The sequence below is a fragment of the Cryptotermes secundus genome, unplaced genomic scaffold, assembly GCF_002891405.2.
Source record: "Cryptotermes secundus unplaced genomic scaffold, Csec_1.0 scaffold1069, whole genome shotgun sequence".
NCBI lineage: Eukaryota > Metazoa > Arthropoda > Insecta > Blattodea > Kalotermitidae > Cryptotermes > Cryptotermes secundus.
Window position 1 is genome coordinate 70,751 of NW_019718281.1, and position 16,130 is coordinate 86,880.

The 16,130-nt window shown below is 36.3% G+C and overlaps 1 protein-coding gene and 2 long non-coding RNA genes across 6 annotated transcripts in view; 1 reads left to right on the forward strand and 2 right to left on the reverse strand.

Moving 5' to 3' along the window:
* LOC111875525 (vacuolar protein sorting-associated protein 13B) overlaps nucleotides 1–7,204 on the reverse strand; it is a gene marked incomplete at its 3' end in the record, with an annotated part of 71,670 nt that extends 64,466 nt beyond the window's left edge. Inside the window, 8 exon segments of one of the 4 annotated variants that reach the window (XM_033750165.1) lie at nucleotides 58–161; nucleotides 932–1,113; nucleotides 1,745–1,853; nucleotides 3,980–4,157; nucleotides 5,052–5,181; nucleotides 5,343–5,481; nucleotides 6,445–6,592; nucleotides 7,089–7,204. In XM_033750165.1, coding sequence (XP_033606056.1) covers nucleotides 58–161; nucleotides 932–1,113; nucleotides 1,745–1,853; nucleotides 3,980–4,157; nucleotides 5,052–5,138 — 660 coding nt within the window. 4 annotated transcript variants of the gene reach the window in all.
* A 258-nt stretch (nucleotides 7,205–7,462) lies between these two features.
* On the forward strand, nucleotides 7,463–13,574 carry LOC117282049. The gene is made up of 2 exons (XR_004512638.1): nucleotides 7,463–7,527; nucleotides 8,222–13,574. It is a non-coding gene; the product is annotated as an uncharacterized LOC117282049 (long non-coding RNA).
* Nucleotides 8,171–14,173, reverse strand: LOC117282050. The gene is made up of 2 exons (XR_004512639.1): nucleotides 11,363–14,173; nucleotides 8,171–8,367 (listed from the first exon to the last, which is right to left on the reverse strand). It is a non-coding gene; the product is annotated as an uncharacterized LOC117282050 (long non-coding RNA).
* Between the last annotated feature and the right edge of the window lie 1,957 nt (nucleotides 14,174–16,130).

Consider the following 16,130-nt stretch of genomic DNA (forward strand, 5'->3'; position numbering starts at 1 on the left):
TCTCACAACAAAGAAATTTAGTGTGAATGAATCGACATATAGTGGTGTATTTCTTACCTGATACATTTCTATCTTTCCTGAAGCATTTCTCTTGTCTAGGCAGATAGTAAGATCAGCAAGATTAATCAGTTTCCGCAGCATTATTTGTGTTGGTGATAGGTCTGAAAGAGTTTATATTTATTTAAATAGGGCAATATTTTTTACATCTATTGTAAAATACAAAATATCATTTACATAAGTGTGTGTAGTGTAGGTGCAACAGACAGAAATATAAGAGTACTACTTAAATTCAGTGGAAGAATGGAAGGTTAGAATGAACTGGAATAAAATATGACGAGCATACCAATGGTAACTCAAAACATGGTATCTAATGTACCATAACTGATCTGCATATCAGCATTTAACACTGTTAACAATCAGAGTGTACAATACTTTCACATGGGAGTGCTATTGCTACACGTGTTGATATATATGGTTTTCAGTTTGGTACATGAAGAGAGAGAACAAATATTTGCTGCCAGAGAATCTTCGTTAACTCCATTACACATACTCCATTGGATTTAAAATTTCCAAATACTAAATAAATAAGCATAGTACAACATGGGACATAAACTGAAGAGTTCTATCTTCTGGATTATCGCCATTTAGTGTGTTGACAGTCAAGCGACATTTCCGAGAAGCACATCACCTCTATCTTCAGGGTCAACAAAATAAGGCAAGGAAGCAAGCAAGTAGCAAGATACAACATGCACCTCCCAAATGCAGCTTCATTTTCAACAGACTACACAGCGTTACATCCCAGAAGAACTCTTTGAAACCACTGCTGTGAAAACCTCATATCCTACCAACTATTGCACATTCTAAACATGACAAGTTACTTACTCTGAAATAAAAAATTTTCATACAATGAAATGTTACTAATTGTGCTGACCTGTGAAAGCAGGTTGCCATGACTCATTAGCCGACTGCAAGGTCACAGTTTTCACATTGACAGACAGGACAATATCCTCTTCCACATATTTGAGGATTAGATTGCTGCAGAAAATGGTAATGTTGCTCACAATCTTGTTCACTAGACTCTGCACATAGCCCGGAGGTGCCACCACATCTTGTCTGTATGAACAAAAATCTTCATTTGTTGAGCTTCACTGATTGTGTTTCATAGTTTCATTATGCACAACTTTGTTCATATAAACGACCCACACATCTGATTAACAGACTAAGAAAAAATAATGTACCTGGTAGACGGCTGTATTAGTTAATCCATTGTAGTTGAGGTTTTTGAGTACAGGTAAATACACTGGGCTGGGATTGTTTCTGGGAAACTCAACACTTAATAATTAAAATAATAGTTCACTGCCTCCAAGCTGCACCACAGATGCTACTGCAGAAATGTATTACTGGGCAACTTCTAAGATACAGTCAAACACAATCACCTCCTGTGTGAAAAGCCAGTATTATGTATTAGCTGTGAAGATGGAATAGTTCTATGAGCCAGTACTCAGTTCATCCAAGTGTTATAACTGTTCTGTATGCCAGAGCCAATGTGTTAATGCTACTGAGAACCATTAGCACAGTCATCTTCCTACGTTTGTGTTTGTCTGCTGCTGCTGCTGTTGTTTGTATTATTACTAAAAACACGAACTTATCTGGCACTAAATATCTGCCAATGAGTTCAGTGCAATGTTTGTGCCTAGGTGCTCCAGATTGCACATGCATTAGAGACTCTTTCAAGGAAACATACCGTTTGCTGGCTTTCCTTCGACTATCCCTGGTTGTATTCGTAGCTGAACTTCCATGACTTGCAGAATCAGACCCTACTGAATCTTCCCCACGCAATTTAAGTACACATTCTGAATAGAAATAGAACATAAGATATAAAAGTTTCTGATGATGGTACACTAATACAATTATTATGTTTCTGGCCATTATCCATCATCCCGTTTTTATTTATAACACGTTTTGGAGGTTGGATTCTGTCTCTGAAACGTTATGTTTTAAATAAAACAGGTTGACGGATAATGTCCAGAAAGATAATAATTGTACAAACAGAATATGCGTAATTTCATTTAGCAGTTTTACAACAGGTAACTTTTAGACACAAATATAATGAAGTGCACTGGAATTTATTACTCATCTATATAAATAAAAATGTAAATGTTCGTTTGTTACCCCTCGAAAATCTCTGGAAGTTCTTCACTGGTTGCTTCGAAATTTTGACACAACGTTGCATTCGAATACGTGCGTTTTTATATACCTACTAGCTGTACCTGGCCACGCGTGAATCCGGAAAGTATACTTCCATGGAAACGCAATACCAGTTGCATAGGAATTGCCGAAACAACAAACATGTTTCCCCTGAGATTAAAGGATAAGAGGTTCCGTTGCGTAACAACAGATGAAACCGGAAAGTATACTTCCATGGAAACGCAATAAGAGTGGGCCGTTGCATAGGAATTGCTGAAACAACAAACGCGTTTCCCCGGAGATGAGAAGATAAGAGGTTCCGTTGCGTAACAACGGATGAAACCAAACACTTCTACAAGGTGTTCTGTGCTAGCATTTCCTAAGCAACAGATGAAACTAACTCTTCGATAAGGTATTCCTTATCCCATCTGAACGCTGGCTATATGTATAAGAGAGTGTAGCTCCGGCAACTGTTCAGTATCACGAGTGTCTCGAGTATCACAAGAGATTCCTAGTGAAATCACAGCACAGATCCTGAGTTTGCACTCAGAGTTTTGGATTCGACTCTGGCAGCGTTTCCCCGGTGATAGACAACAGAAGGCTCATTGTATAGCATCCGCCGAGGTATAAATAGTCCAGCTTGTACAAGAAGCAGTCAGTCTCAGGGCAGATGCCGAGGGATACAGAAGAGAGTCTGGAAGTAACCGCCGAAGGAGTCAGTCTTGGGATAGCTACCACCGAATATAAACAGTTTTGATTTATTTTCATTTTGATTTAATTATTTCGTGTGACACTGCATTGGAATTGGGCTGTGTCGTTTACCATAGCGTTCATTTCATGAGTATAGTTTATTTTTCATTGTTTTTCATTTCGTTTTCTTAACTGTTTTCCTTATTTTTCAGTGCAATTGGCGGTGGGATTGAGCTGTGTCAATTGATATGCATTTGAATTGAAATATTTCGTTAGACTGAGCCACAGCAACACGTGGCCGGGTACAGCTAGTTCTTAATAAACCATTTTCAAAGGAGAAAGAAATGCCAAGGCTGAAAAGAGACCTCCTTTGGAATGCTACAGATACTAATGCCAGTGCAACACACAACACTATAACAGCAAGAACATATACTGACAAAGATGAATTCTTTGAAATTTTTCACACCTCATGGCGTTTAATATTTGTTTACTGCAGATACAAACCTACTGTTGCAAAACTTTTCAGGCTACAGCTATCACACTCTCAGAATGAGAAAGTATTTTTCATTGCATATCAGTAAATATATAACATACTGAAAAATGTTTCAATTAGGCTGTAGATCTTAATGAGATTTGTGTAACGTGATGTTCTTTTAGAAAACCAATAAAATTTTATGGAGCTTCATGTAGAATATAAGTTACATTTAACTGACATAAACCAAAATTAAATTTGTGCAACAAATTTAACTGCACACCTAAATACTAAATTTCATTTAAATCCATTCAAAAGTCTTGAAGATGGAATTAGCAGACAGATGGGCAAGTAAGACGTGACCTTTGCACAATATATTCATCTCTTAATTTCACTTAAGGAACAGACAAAAATAACAGTACCATAACCTATCTATCCCATACCCATTTCTTGGCTGTATGTTTACTAGTACTACTAGCACAGTCCAAATCTCCAGAATCTGCCTTGACTGGGGGATGTCCTACTCTGCTTGAATGGGTCAATGATTTTTGGTATGCTCCAAGAAATCTCCCTACATATGGGAAAATATTATGTTGCTATTGTGTTCTTACAATTACAATCATATCAGACCTATGGTATTAATTGTGATGGTAATGGGTTCTGAAGCCAGCTTAGTCCAAGGCACATGTATCAGCAGCTCATGAACATGGCCACTGATAAAACTGAATGGCAGTTGCAATTCCTGCTCCAATACCTCCAGCCTAAGGTCCAGGTTGTGGAATGAGACATCACCTCCCCATAATGACACCTGAAATATAAATATGGAACTGTACCCTCACTTGGAACAAGTGATGAAGGGGTAATCATTTCTTTATAAAATCTGTGAAGTATATACTATTTTCCTCAAACACAAGAAAGATGCATATTTATATATAAATTATCCTATCTACTATACAGAATGCTTAAAACTGAATGTCGTCGTAGGGTGAGTGATATTCCTGCTTCATATTTAGATGGTCTTTGGTTCAACTCAGCCTAGAGACTAGATACCTGACACGTTCTTTTGTGGTTTTCCTTGGTCCCTCCACACAAATCTCAGGATACTACTTTAAGTACCAATTCATTCCAATATCCTTCCGAATTAATTATTCAATCTTCTTATCATCCAAAGAAATACAGTCCGAGAGCTATTGACAGTATTATCAAACGACAAATATAATAAATAAATTAATAAAAACTAAATGCCTACAACCAGGACACAGAAGAATAAGTTTATTTCTTTTTGTATAAGTGTCAATTGTGGTTCCTTATTCCAAGAAATAGCATAATTTACATGTGTTTTAAAACAAAATGGTCAGAAAATGTCTGAACTTAACATGGATAAAGCAAGCAATTTAGATTACTAAATACCAAGGAACTGTGACTTATACACAGTTGTGTTGTTGTACTGGGGATATATGGATTACATACAGAATTTTGGTAGTAAAACCTTTCATAAAATGTTCAAAAAGGATGACAACATAATGATGGATATTAAGTAATTAGGTTATCAGAATAAGGAGTAGATGGAAATAGCTCAGGGTCAGGGACAATGGCAGGCCCTAGCATTGGTGGTGTCGAACCTTCAGGTTCCATTACACAGTAGCTAAAAATTATTTTGCCAGTTTCTGTCACACAATTTTGAAATTGGGAGCAATCTTACCTGTGAATCCTCAGGTCTAAAATTCTTTATGTACTTGTCAACATAGCTGAGCAATATTGGTGTGATGTATGATTCAAGCTTGAACATTGTCCTGCTACGGGGTTATCCAATGCTGTAAATCATTATGGATCTGAAAATAAAAGTATTGGATAGTGTGAATAAAAATTAGCACAGAGCTCTTGCTGTTGACTTTTCAAGCAAAGATGGAGATGAATGTTTAAACTATAAGGATTTTTCAGTATGAATATACAAACTGCATGCAGTGCCAAAGATGCATTTAGAGTTACTGACCCATGGTGGCCAGGCTCTCTCCATGACAGCAGCATTTTGAAAAGATTTGAACTTTACAGACTGATTAAATAATTTCCAGCAGATGCTATTTAACATGGAGATGTTGGATACAGGTTCAGACCACACAGAAATCCGCAACCTGGGGAAGAAAGAGTATACAACAATCTTCAATATAAGAATGTTCCATTTCTGATAGGTGCTTTGTTCAGCTGAAACAGATATTTCCAGCATTGCATTATAGAATGAGAGTGAATATAAGGGAAGACACTTTGGTAATTAGTAGCCGTGCTATATTGCACAACATAGCAAATCATTTAAAGAACAGCTCTAAGTTTGATGAATGTGATACTGAAGGAGCATGCTGAAGTGTTAAGACTCATACACAGGGATCAACTAAGACTAGATAAAATAGAAAATGTAACTAACCAACTTCAGCTAACTAATTACACTATTGAAAAATAACAATTATATTTTACAAAAACTGAAATATATTTTTGAATACTTGAACTTGTAACACACAGAAAAACAATGAACTGAATAAAGGGTACAGGAAATGTTGTCCTTACTTATATAATTAAGCACTATGCCATGAAGGCATTCTGGAGACTGGAAATACAGCTCCAACCATTCTTAACACTGGCACCAGACATATGTGAGCAGTCAGCTCTATTCCCTAGGGATAGAGTCATTTCAATTTTAATCAGAAAACCTGGAGGGAAGAAACCACTCAGGAAATTTAAACACTGATGGGAGGAAAATATTAAGATGGACCTTAAACAAGTATGTTGTGACAATGTAGACTGGATTCAACTGCATCAGGGTAGGGTTCATTGGCAAATATTGTGAATATGATAATTCCTACTTGTGGTAAGACTAACAGATCACTCATCACCTAAAACATGGCCTTATATTCTACACAAAAGTCAGAAGTATGTTCCACTGAAAACTATAGTGAACTGCATCAGCTCACCAATGCATTTCCTGCCTAAATTTCTAGCAAGAATGCTGAGTCCAACACCATATTACAAAGTTCTGAACACCTTGCCCAAAAACTGCAAAGCATCAGCCTACAGTAGGAAGGAATTACAGTGGTTTCACACACATTTCCACAGTGTCCATCTGACAATCACATTCTCAATGCAAACAGAAGAGAGCAAGCTGTCACTCCTCAGTGTTCCAGTAGAGTGGAAGCCAGATGGCTCATTGGGCCACAAAGTCTGACTCCATGCATTTTTCACTGAGTGGTCATGCTGCAACAGCCAACAGGAAGCAATGCAGTATAAATACATCATGCAGGCAACACAATGATCACATCAACCTCTGATTAGCGAGACTGAGAGTCTGTGAAACAGTAGATACTGACATGGCTGATAACCCAAGACTTCATTGCATTACATGTGGTATTTCTTGATTATGTGAGCAACTATTACGTTTCCAAGGGCTACATTTAACTTGATTATGTTAGGTTCGGTTAAGTGATGTTGACTCAGGCTGAACAATACCGCAAGTAAAGTCTGACCATGTAATAACATGGCAGTGCTGGGGTAACAGACCTTTATGATAATAGGCTTTTATTCACTTAATAAACACAGACTATTTTCCTATTTGTAACCATCAACTGTTGAACACGGTGATGGAAGGTTATTCGTGCATTAGAACGGCTACTTTACGTTGCCATTTAGTCAATCCAATTCTTTCACCTGACTAGCCACCAGTAACCCTTAACGTCGAAATCGTCAAAATTACCTTTTATCTACACAGTAATTACTCTACAGGTGCGTAGTGACTAGTGACCACGAAACCGAACAGCTTAGACACCTGTACAACACACCTTTACGAAGTTTACGAACACACCGATCGAATCACAACCACTACCACTAAACACCATTACGTACGTGAACTGTGATCATTACCACGGATCACTACTGCTCCACTGATCAAATTTATCAAATACGCACGAAGTTGTCATGTATCACCTACACTGCAGGGACCGCAACAATGCATCTAAACCATGCACTCACTCGCTGATGCACACACGTAAACCACGTAAACCCCTGCATTGTGGGCCCTGCCACGGATCATTACCCAGCAATTGCTCATGAATCGTGTAAGGAAATAAATGGAACGGGGGCTGTGCCGATTGAAATGTTTGGCTCGGCTCAGGGCAGGGATATCTCAGAAGATGGTAACTAATCTTAGGGCTTTTGCACCATTGGCGTATAGTTTGGCATAATGTTTCGGAGGAACCATCTGCTTCTGTATTCAGGGTAGAAGGGGGAAGCAATATGGGAAAGTACAGGGAAGGAAAAGGACTGGGCGAAAGAATGAATGAATGGGAGTAGTGTAACAGTGTGTGTCAATCTGTGGTCCTTAAAAGAGACTGAATAGCAGTAATGAAAGATAAAAGTTAAAATTCAAGGCTGATGAGGAAAGTAATGTAACAAAAAATTAGGAGTAAATAAATAAAATTATAATCACAGTGACCTCACGGTCTCAGGCATGAACTGTTTTCGTCCACTCAAACACTGGGGTTGTGGGTTCAAATCCCACTTGAGGCATGGATATCTGTGTCTGTGATGTTCTGTGTAGGTAGTGGCCTTGCAATGGTCTGATGCCCTGCCCAGGGAGTCCTACCGACCACTACCGACTGCGTATATGACTAAGAAAAGAAAAAGTGGCCTGGGTCTGAAGAGAGAGAGAGAGAGAAAATAAGTCAAACAGTTAAAGATCAATACATAAAATAAAGGAAGCTAACAGAAACAAAATAAAAAGCAAAAATCCAGGATAGTAGTGTTAAGTGAATGGGATTGTGGTAAGAAAACAGGAAGTAAATTTATTTTGTATACATTTACTTATGCTTATTCTTATTTAATTTACAGACTTGCTGAACATCTGGAACTTATCACAAAATTTTACCAAATTTTGGTAAGATCCATTGAGACATTGTCTTCTTTCTTGTTTTGGTGCTGAAGAGGGCAAATCATATGCACCACTGCCAAATTGACACTGAGATTTCAGCTGGCACCTGTGAATACAAGTTTCATGTATATCTAAAGTCACTTAATAATAATTCTGCAGCTCACCAAGCCACATAATTTCTGTATGATACATTTCTGCTCTTTATGTGTCCACCCAAACTACCATAATGTATGTTTACTCAGAAAGTGAAGAAATAAAACTGTACAGTAAACTCTTGGTTATCCAACATATACAAGGAATGAAGTTTGCTAATTACATGTATTTGCTGGATGCATGAGAAAAACTCTTGTAGAAACCCAACAGATTGTCTAAAGTAATTCATTTTTGCTTTAGTTCTTGTGTGGGTGTCATTCTAGGTGACACAGCATATTGATGGACAAAAGATTTTGGACACATACACAGTAAAGCGATCACAAATTCAACTAGCATCTATTGTAATGACACATGCCTAAGGGAGGATGATGGGTAACATTCCTAGTGGCTGTTGGGAGAACTACCAGATGGTGGGTGAATATATGTGCATCACAAATTTGTTTTTCAATAACCTTTAAAAACATGATCAATTTTCTTATAATTTTTTGCCAGTTGGATGAGAATTCTATATGCATATATATACCAGATAACTAGGAGTTTATTGTGTTTTCTTTTCAGTATTGCTTGTTAACTGCTACTTTCATCTGGGAAATACATAAAGTCAGATATAAGAAATTGTCTCACAAGGAAAATATTTACTCTTGGCTTCACTCTCTAAACATTCACATAAAGATTAAAATGAAAAACCATCTAAAAATGTGCTGCAGCAGTTATCCCTTCAAAGACACCATTACTGGAGCAATAATGAATGGCTTGCATCACTTCTTAGTATTTTTTATGTAAATTTGACATATATATAAAAGTTCAGTTGCTCCTGTCATTAGAGAAGCTTTATCATTATCGGTGTCAGGAAATGCACACCTTCATTCAGCAGGTACTGGAAGTTGATGTCATGAGTACTGACATAATTACAAGTTGAGAAATTAATACCTTACTGAAGAAGCATATAGTGAATGTGAAATATTTGTAATCACTTTTCATCACTGTCTGCATGAAGCTTCATTCTGATAAGTGAGAAGCTTTCTTTTCCCATTCAAATACACAGACACATTTTCATTTATCGTTAAATTTGATGGCAATAACTAATGGACTGTTGGAACTACCAATCTAGAATTTTGTATGAATATAATTTATAAACATTGTAATAAATTATACATAAAATATTGTTTATGAATTAACAATTACAAAAGCAGTAGTGCTGCAGAACTTTTCTTTCAGGTCATATCCAAGAAACTGAATGTAGACAGAATCTGTACTTAATAAGTTATTCCCAGAAAGTAACTGATTACATTGAGCACAAACTCCTTAATAAGTTAACAGTCGCTCAGGTAGATAAAAGATTCACCACTTTTTGCATACCTGCAAGTTCACTACGAAGTTCACAATGGCTTACTACTGGTACCCCTCATGAGCCAAATGAATCCAGTAAACAAACCTATACTCTTATTTTGCAAAGAAGGTGACAAGAATTTAGCACATTTACAATCATAAGAAATGAAAAAAAATTAACTCACATAGGATTTGAGTGCACAAGCCCAACAAAATTATCCATGAGCTAAACTGCATTTTATTGCTGAATTATAAATTTACACTGTGTAAATATAACACTAATAAGATAACATAACTGGGAGTAACAGATGACCCCACTTGTGAATGGTGCATAGAAAAAGACGAATCATCCATGCACATCCTACGTGATTGTGAGGCTATAGCTTATTTAAGATTTTATCACTTGGGCCAATTTTTTATGGAACCAAGTACTATTATAACGCCCCCATAAACAAAGTCTTACATTTCATTTGAAGTGTAGGATTGATAAAGTGTTAAACAACAAAGGGGGAAGCACAATAGATCATTGAAAGTCACAGTACAAGGGCCAAAAGGGCCCACCCCTTATGCATTCATTCATTCATTCATTCAATAAGACAACGTTTATGAGATTGGAAGTCCATATTGTAATGAATTAGATTTATGAGTTCTGCTTGGAACTCCCCATTATACTTTAAAATCCTTTGGCCCAAGAAAACATCCAATATGTTATGAAATGAAGAATATTATTGTCTTCTGGGATATAACATCATGTAGTCTGGCCTACATGGCATTATATCACAGAAGATAGATAGTACTCTTCATAACCACTCTTCTGAGAACCTCAATTCCTACAATGTCATGAAATGTCAATGGCCAAGAGTATGGGGTGGAGGAATAAAGTTCTGATTTAGAACATGACACTTTCCATAATAGGAAATATTTTAAATGGAAGCATTGATGGTTTAGATTATACAACTGGTTACAGAACAATGGGAGGTTTGCAGTTAGCTATTACATTTATGGTGATGATATAGGCAAAGGTAGAAACTAGCACTACATTTGATCGAAAATTAGATTTAAGAATTCATTAAGTAAAACTGTTTAGAGGAAAGAAGCTAATCTATATAGAACAAATTCTGTTCTCATCTCAAAACAGAATTACTGTTAGATATTAATTTATTTACACTACTGATAAGATTACTTTATATACAAGTATATAGTTACCAAGAATATGCATACAGTATAAATATTATGATATCATGAAGGTAATTTAAAATATATATACAAGATTTGAATATAATTATTCACCACAACTTACAGTTTCTAACACCAAATTGAAGTCTTCACATGATGGTTCATTGGTAATGCAGATTTTCAGCTAATTGCTAAAAACACATTGATTCTATTATACTTTCTCAAAAATGTTGTTGTCTCACTTACATTCAATCATTCATCCAGTTAATCTGTAAGTATGCTGTACAGCAAATCAGTAACATGGGTTCTGTGAAGCTTGTGTCCTCATTAGACATACAGCATACATATATGTACACTAGAGAGAGTCAGTCATAAATGGACATAAAACGTAAAACATGTGATATTCAAACTTGGAAAAAACATTTATTTCTCAATATATATACCCTCATTCCATCACTTTGTCATTGTGTCAAAACCCGCAGCATAGAAGTTGTTTTGACTGTTGTCTCAGCCACTTCTGCAACTCCATGTCAACCTCTTCATCATCATCAGTGAAATATTTGCCACCAAGGTGTTTCTTTTTTAGCAGACCAGACAGATGGAAGTCACTAGGGGCCAAATCCAGGCTGTAAGGCAGATGTTCAAGAAGTTCCCACTGTAGTTCTCGAATTCTCTCCCAGGGTGCTTGGGCTGCATGGAGTCTGGCATTGTCACAATGAATCAGTACCCCTCTTGTCAGTTGGCCTGGATGTTTTCTGCAAATTGCATCCTGAAGCTTCAACAGAACTTCACAGTACTTTGCAGAATTCACATTTTCACCATGCTGCTGGAAATAGGCTAATATTACTCCCTGAGAATCTCTAAACATGGGAAGCATAACCTTTCCAGCTGACAGCATAACCTTAAACTTTTTGGTAGAAAATGAACTGGGATGTTTCCATGGCATTGAAGCGCCCTTGGATTCATGTTGGTAGAGATACACCCATGATTCGTCCCCAGTAACTATCCTGTTAAGCATATCTTCTCCTTCATCAGTATACTGCAAGAGATGTTGCAAGGACAGACCCATTTGGTTCATTTTTTCTCGATCCCTCACTTCTCTGTGCACCCACTGTGCCCCCACTTTTCAAAACTTCAAACAATCATGCATTTTGCTGTATGCTAAACCATGGGGACGATCTAGTGCAGTTGCACTACTGTCAGTTTGAATCAACTCTTCCACCCATTGCACAGTTGCTTCTGTTGCAATCTCAACAGGGTGACCTAATTGGGCATCATCCGTGACTTTCGAACGTCCTTGAGAGAATTTATTGACCCAGTTGTGAACCACTGTACATGACAAACGCTTCCCACTCAAAATGACTGGGTTTTTGGACAGTGGAAAAAGTTTGAAAACCTATTAATTTTGAGTGTTATACACCATCATCAGAACCCTTTAAAAACACTTCTCATGATAACCAGGAAACAATTCTTTATTAATATCATTTGCATTGAGTCATTTTATCCACAAACAGGCACAACAGAACTCTTCCCTTCAGTAGTACATTCGTTAAGCACGGTTGCCATTCTGACTACTGAAACAAGCCTCTGTATATGCACATGCACATCTGCTACCTAGACTGTCATGAAACTCGACTGTGCTGCTACTGAGTGCAGCGCGTAGAAAATCCATTGCTTCTATTACAACTGTTTCACTTCCTTTTGTGACCTATTTACTGACTCTCCCTCATATAAATACGTATAATAGACACAAAATTGTCCTAATAAAATTGCTGCGTTATTATACATTCAGAACAGTCCTGGAGTTGCGTTTCTAATTGCTATTACCTTCAAATATAATCTTGCAAATAAAATCCTTTCTATATGCCCTTAGAGTCTAATGGAGTAATGTGCTATGGTATTATTAATAACAGTTAAAAGTATTTTGTAACCTCAGTTAAGTAGAAGTATAATGAATATAGAAATGCTGTAAAGAGAAAAAATGATGCTTATTAACCATATGATCCATACAATTTGTTCATATTATCCCTACCTCCTTCTATAATATGGTATACAAATGGTCCTTAAGATATTGAAAGTAAATTTATTTCTGTCTGGTGTACTTTTGTTACATTTGAGTTCTTGGCTGAAGTGACAACAATTTCATCCACTCCAGACTAGTGTTCCTGATGTCGAAATTATACAATGTTCTTCCACCTGCTTCACTAACCCTAGGTGTTATAAAAGCCCCTGTATTAATAAAAGAATATTTAGTGGTCAATTTTTAAATTCATCATCACACTTAGATTAATTTTATAAAAATTAATTCTCATGTAAATCTAAAAGTGCATTGTGTTTGCTCCCTATTCTTACACAAACAAATGCACATGGACACACAGTACATGCATGCGCTCATGCACACATATATTTAACTGTTCACATTCTTCAAGTGGATAAGGACAAAATTCTTTACATATCATTGTGGTACTCTGTAGAAAAGAACGTAGACAATACAATGTTGAGAATTCAGAAGTTTATATAAATATAATTAAAATTTGTTGAGAGAAATGCATTATGCATATGTAATTATCTGCACAATCATTTTGAATTTTGCTCAAAAATAATCAGGACCCTGGTAACAGTAATTTATTGCTCAAAATCCGGTATGAACACATTGAACGAGATAAATACTAATAATATGAATAAATCAGAAGCAACTGTATCACACATGACATCTACCAGTTATCATTATGCCATTCAATCAGCTCTGTATTCTGTTCTTAAACTTTTCCATGTGATACATGTGACTTCTCATTTAAGAACACTGGCCCTTCTGGCCTTTATTTACTTGATGTTTGAGGTCAGTGAAAGAATCATGTTCTGCCATCTCTGTATAGTTAAAGCCTTTCAATAGTATAACTTTTGTTACTACGTTAACGTTCTAAAAGATAAAGATTTCTTAAATAGAAGGCAATATGAAGAGGGTTAACATATTAATGGTCTACATATATCACAGTGCTGTCTTATAAAAACTGGAAACTCATTCTTTGTAAAGTCATATGGGAGAGAAATTAATTTATTTTTCCTGAAACATAACTCTTTTTCTGAAGTCTGTTTTCAATACGTTTATTTTCTTTCCATTAACAGTAAGAATGAAACCACAAGCATGACTAGAGTCTTCTGAATCATAAATGCAATTCAACATTATAAAAGATAAAACAACTCCATCCAGTGTGACTGTTGAAGATTTTACTACTTCAATTCTTAACACCCTCACATGTTTTGGTCCCTATAGACCATCATCAGAGGGACATCAATACTCTTTGGAAACCACTATTACAATGGGTGTTCTGAATGTTAAAATACAATGTTTGTAATTCACAATATATACAAAATCCAAAGTTTTCACAACTACAGTGGTTGCCTTGGTATATTCAATTTTTTTATCTAAACTTTTGTTATTTAAGTTAAAATTTATAAACCAACTGGTTCGTGTCCCTTCTCTTATTGCCTTTCTTGACGGGGGCTGAACTTGTGCCACCTGTCTTTCTTGAGAAGGAGGTTCTGCAAATATACACGTATTATGGGTATTGTATTATTTCAGCAACCCTATTATATATATATATATATGTTTTTCTTTAACGAGTTTGTTGCTTCGTCCTACATTTGATATCCTGTGGGTTGTTTTGAAGGCTATCTTTATGTTGTAGCCTTCAAAAGAACCCACACAATATGTAAACTAATAAATTAAAAACGAGAAACAAACCCCTACGAACAAAGTGTGATATAAAAATAATATGCCAAAACTGCCAAAAAGTATACATCAGCCAAACTGGTAGAAATCTAACAACAAGGTACAGAGAAGACATAAGGAACATAAGACTAAACAAAGATGAATCAGTATTTGCCCAGCATATACTAAACAAACACCATCAGTACGGACCGTTGACACTAATCATGGAAATGACTGAGAAAGCCAAAAAAAGGAAGCATCATGAATATAAGAGAAAACTTCCATATTTATTGCTTTAATAAGCTCAACAAAAACACACAAAAGAAAGTATTAACCAACATAACATGTTCGACCTCATAATACAACATCAGAACATGCCCACATTAACATCACAGACACAGGAAGTATAAATACGTGAGACAACACACCATAGAACAGTAAAAACGACACAACATGCCACAGACAAACACAGGACGATATCAAATGTAGGACGAAGCAACAAACTTGTTAAGGAAAGAAAGAAAGAAAAAATATATATATATATACGAGGGGGTACCCAAAAGAAACCGAACTTATTTTTTTTTAACTTATTTATTCAAATTTTATGCGCAAACCTTCAATCCCCTTCAAAGTACTCTCCACTTACACTAATACACTTGTCTAGTCTTTTATTCCATTTTTCAAAACATTGTCTAAATTCATCTTTTGAGATGCTTGACAGTGCCTCCGTCGTTTTCTTCCTTCACCTCAGCAACATCAGCAAAACGCTGAAAAAAAGTTTTATCATTTCGGGACTCTTCTTTCAAAGCACAGCATGCTTCCACGCGACCTTGTTTTTGTTCAGCAGTCAGCAGTCGTGGCACGAATTTCGCAGCCACCCTTTTCATTCCCAAATCTTCTGTCAAAATTCGCTGAACTGAGCTCCAAGTCACTCCCGACAGCTCCACAATTTCTTCAATGGTCCGTCGTCGATCTTCCTTGATGATTTCACGAATTTTTTCAACATTTTCATGTGTTCGGGCCATTGCAAAAATGACGATCACACAAAACAGTTGTCACTATAAACTCTGCCGAAACTAGTCCTTACTTTCTGAAGCAATGGTAGTCGGCTTATCGACTCAGGAATGTTAGCTCTATGCGCTCATAGCGGCAAAACGCGGTACTACAAAAGCTCTGCCCACAAAAAAATTAGTTCGGTTTCTTTTGGGTACCCCATCGTATATATATACAATAGGGTTGCTGAAATAATACAATACCCATAATATATTTGCAGAACCTCCTTCTCAAGAAAGACAGGTGTCACAAGTTTGATCCCTGTCAAGAAAGGCGATAAGAGAAGGGACACAAACCAATTGGTTTATAAATTTTAACTTAAATAAAAAAGTTTAGAAAAAAAAAATTAATATACCAAGACAACTGCTGTAGTTGTGAAAACTTTGGATTTTGTATATATTGTGAATTACAAACATTGTATTTTAACATTCAGAACACCCATTGTA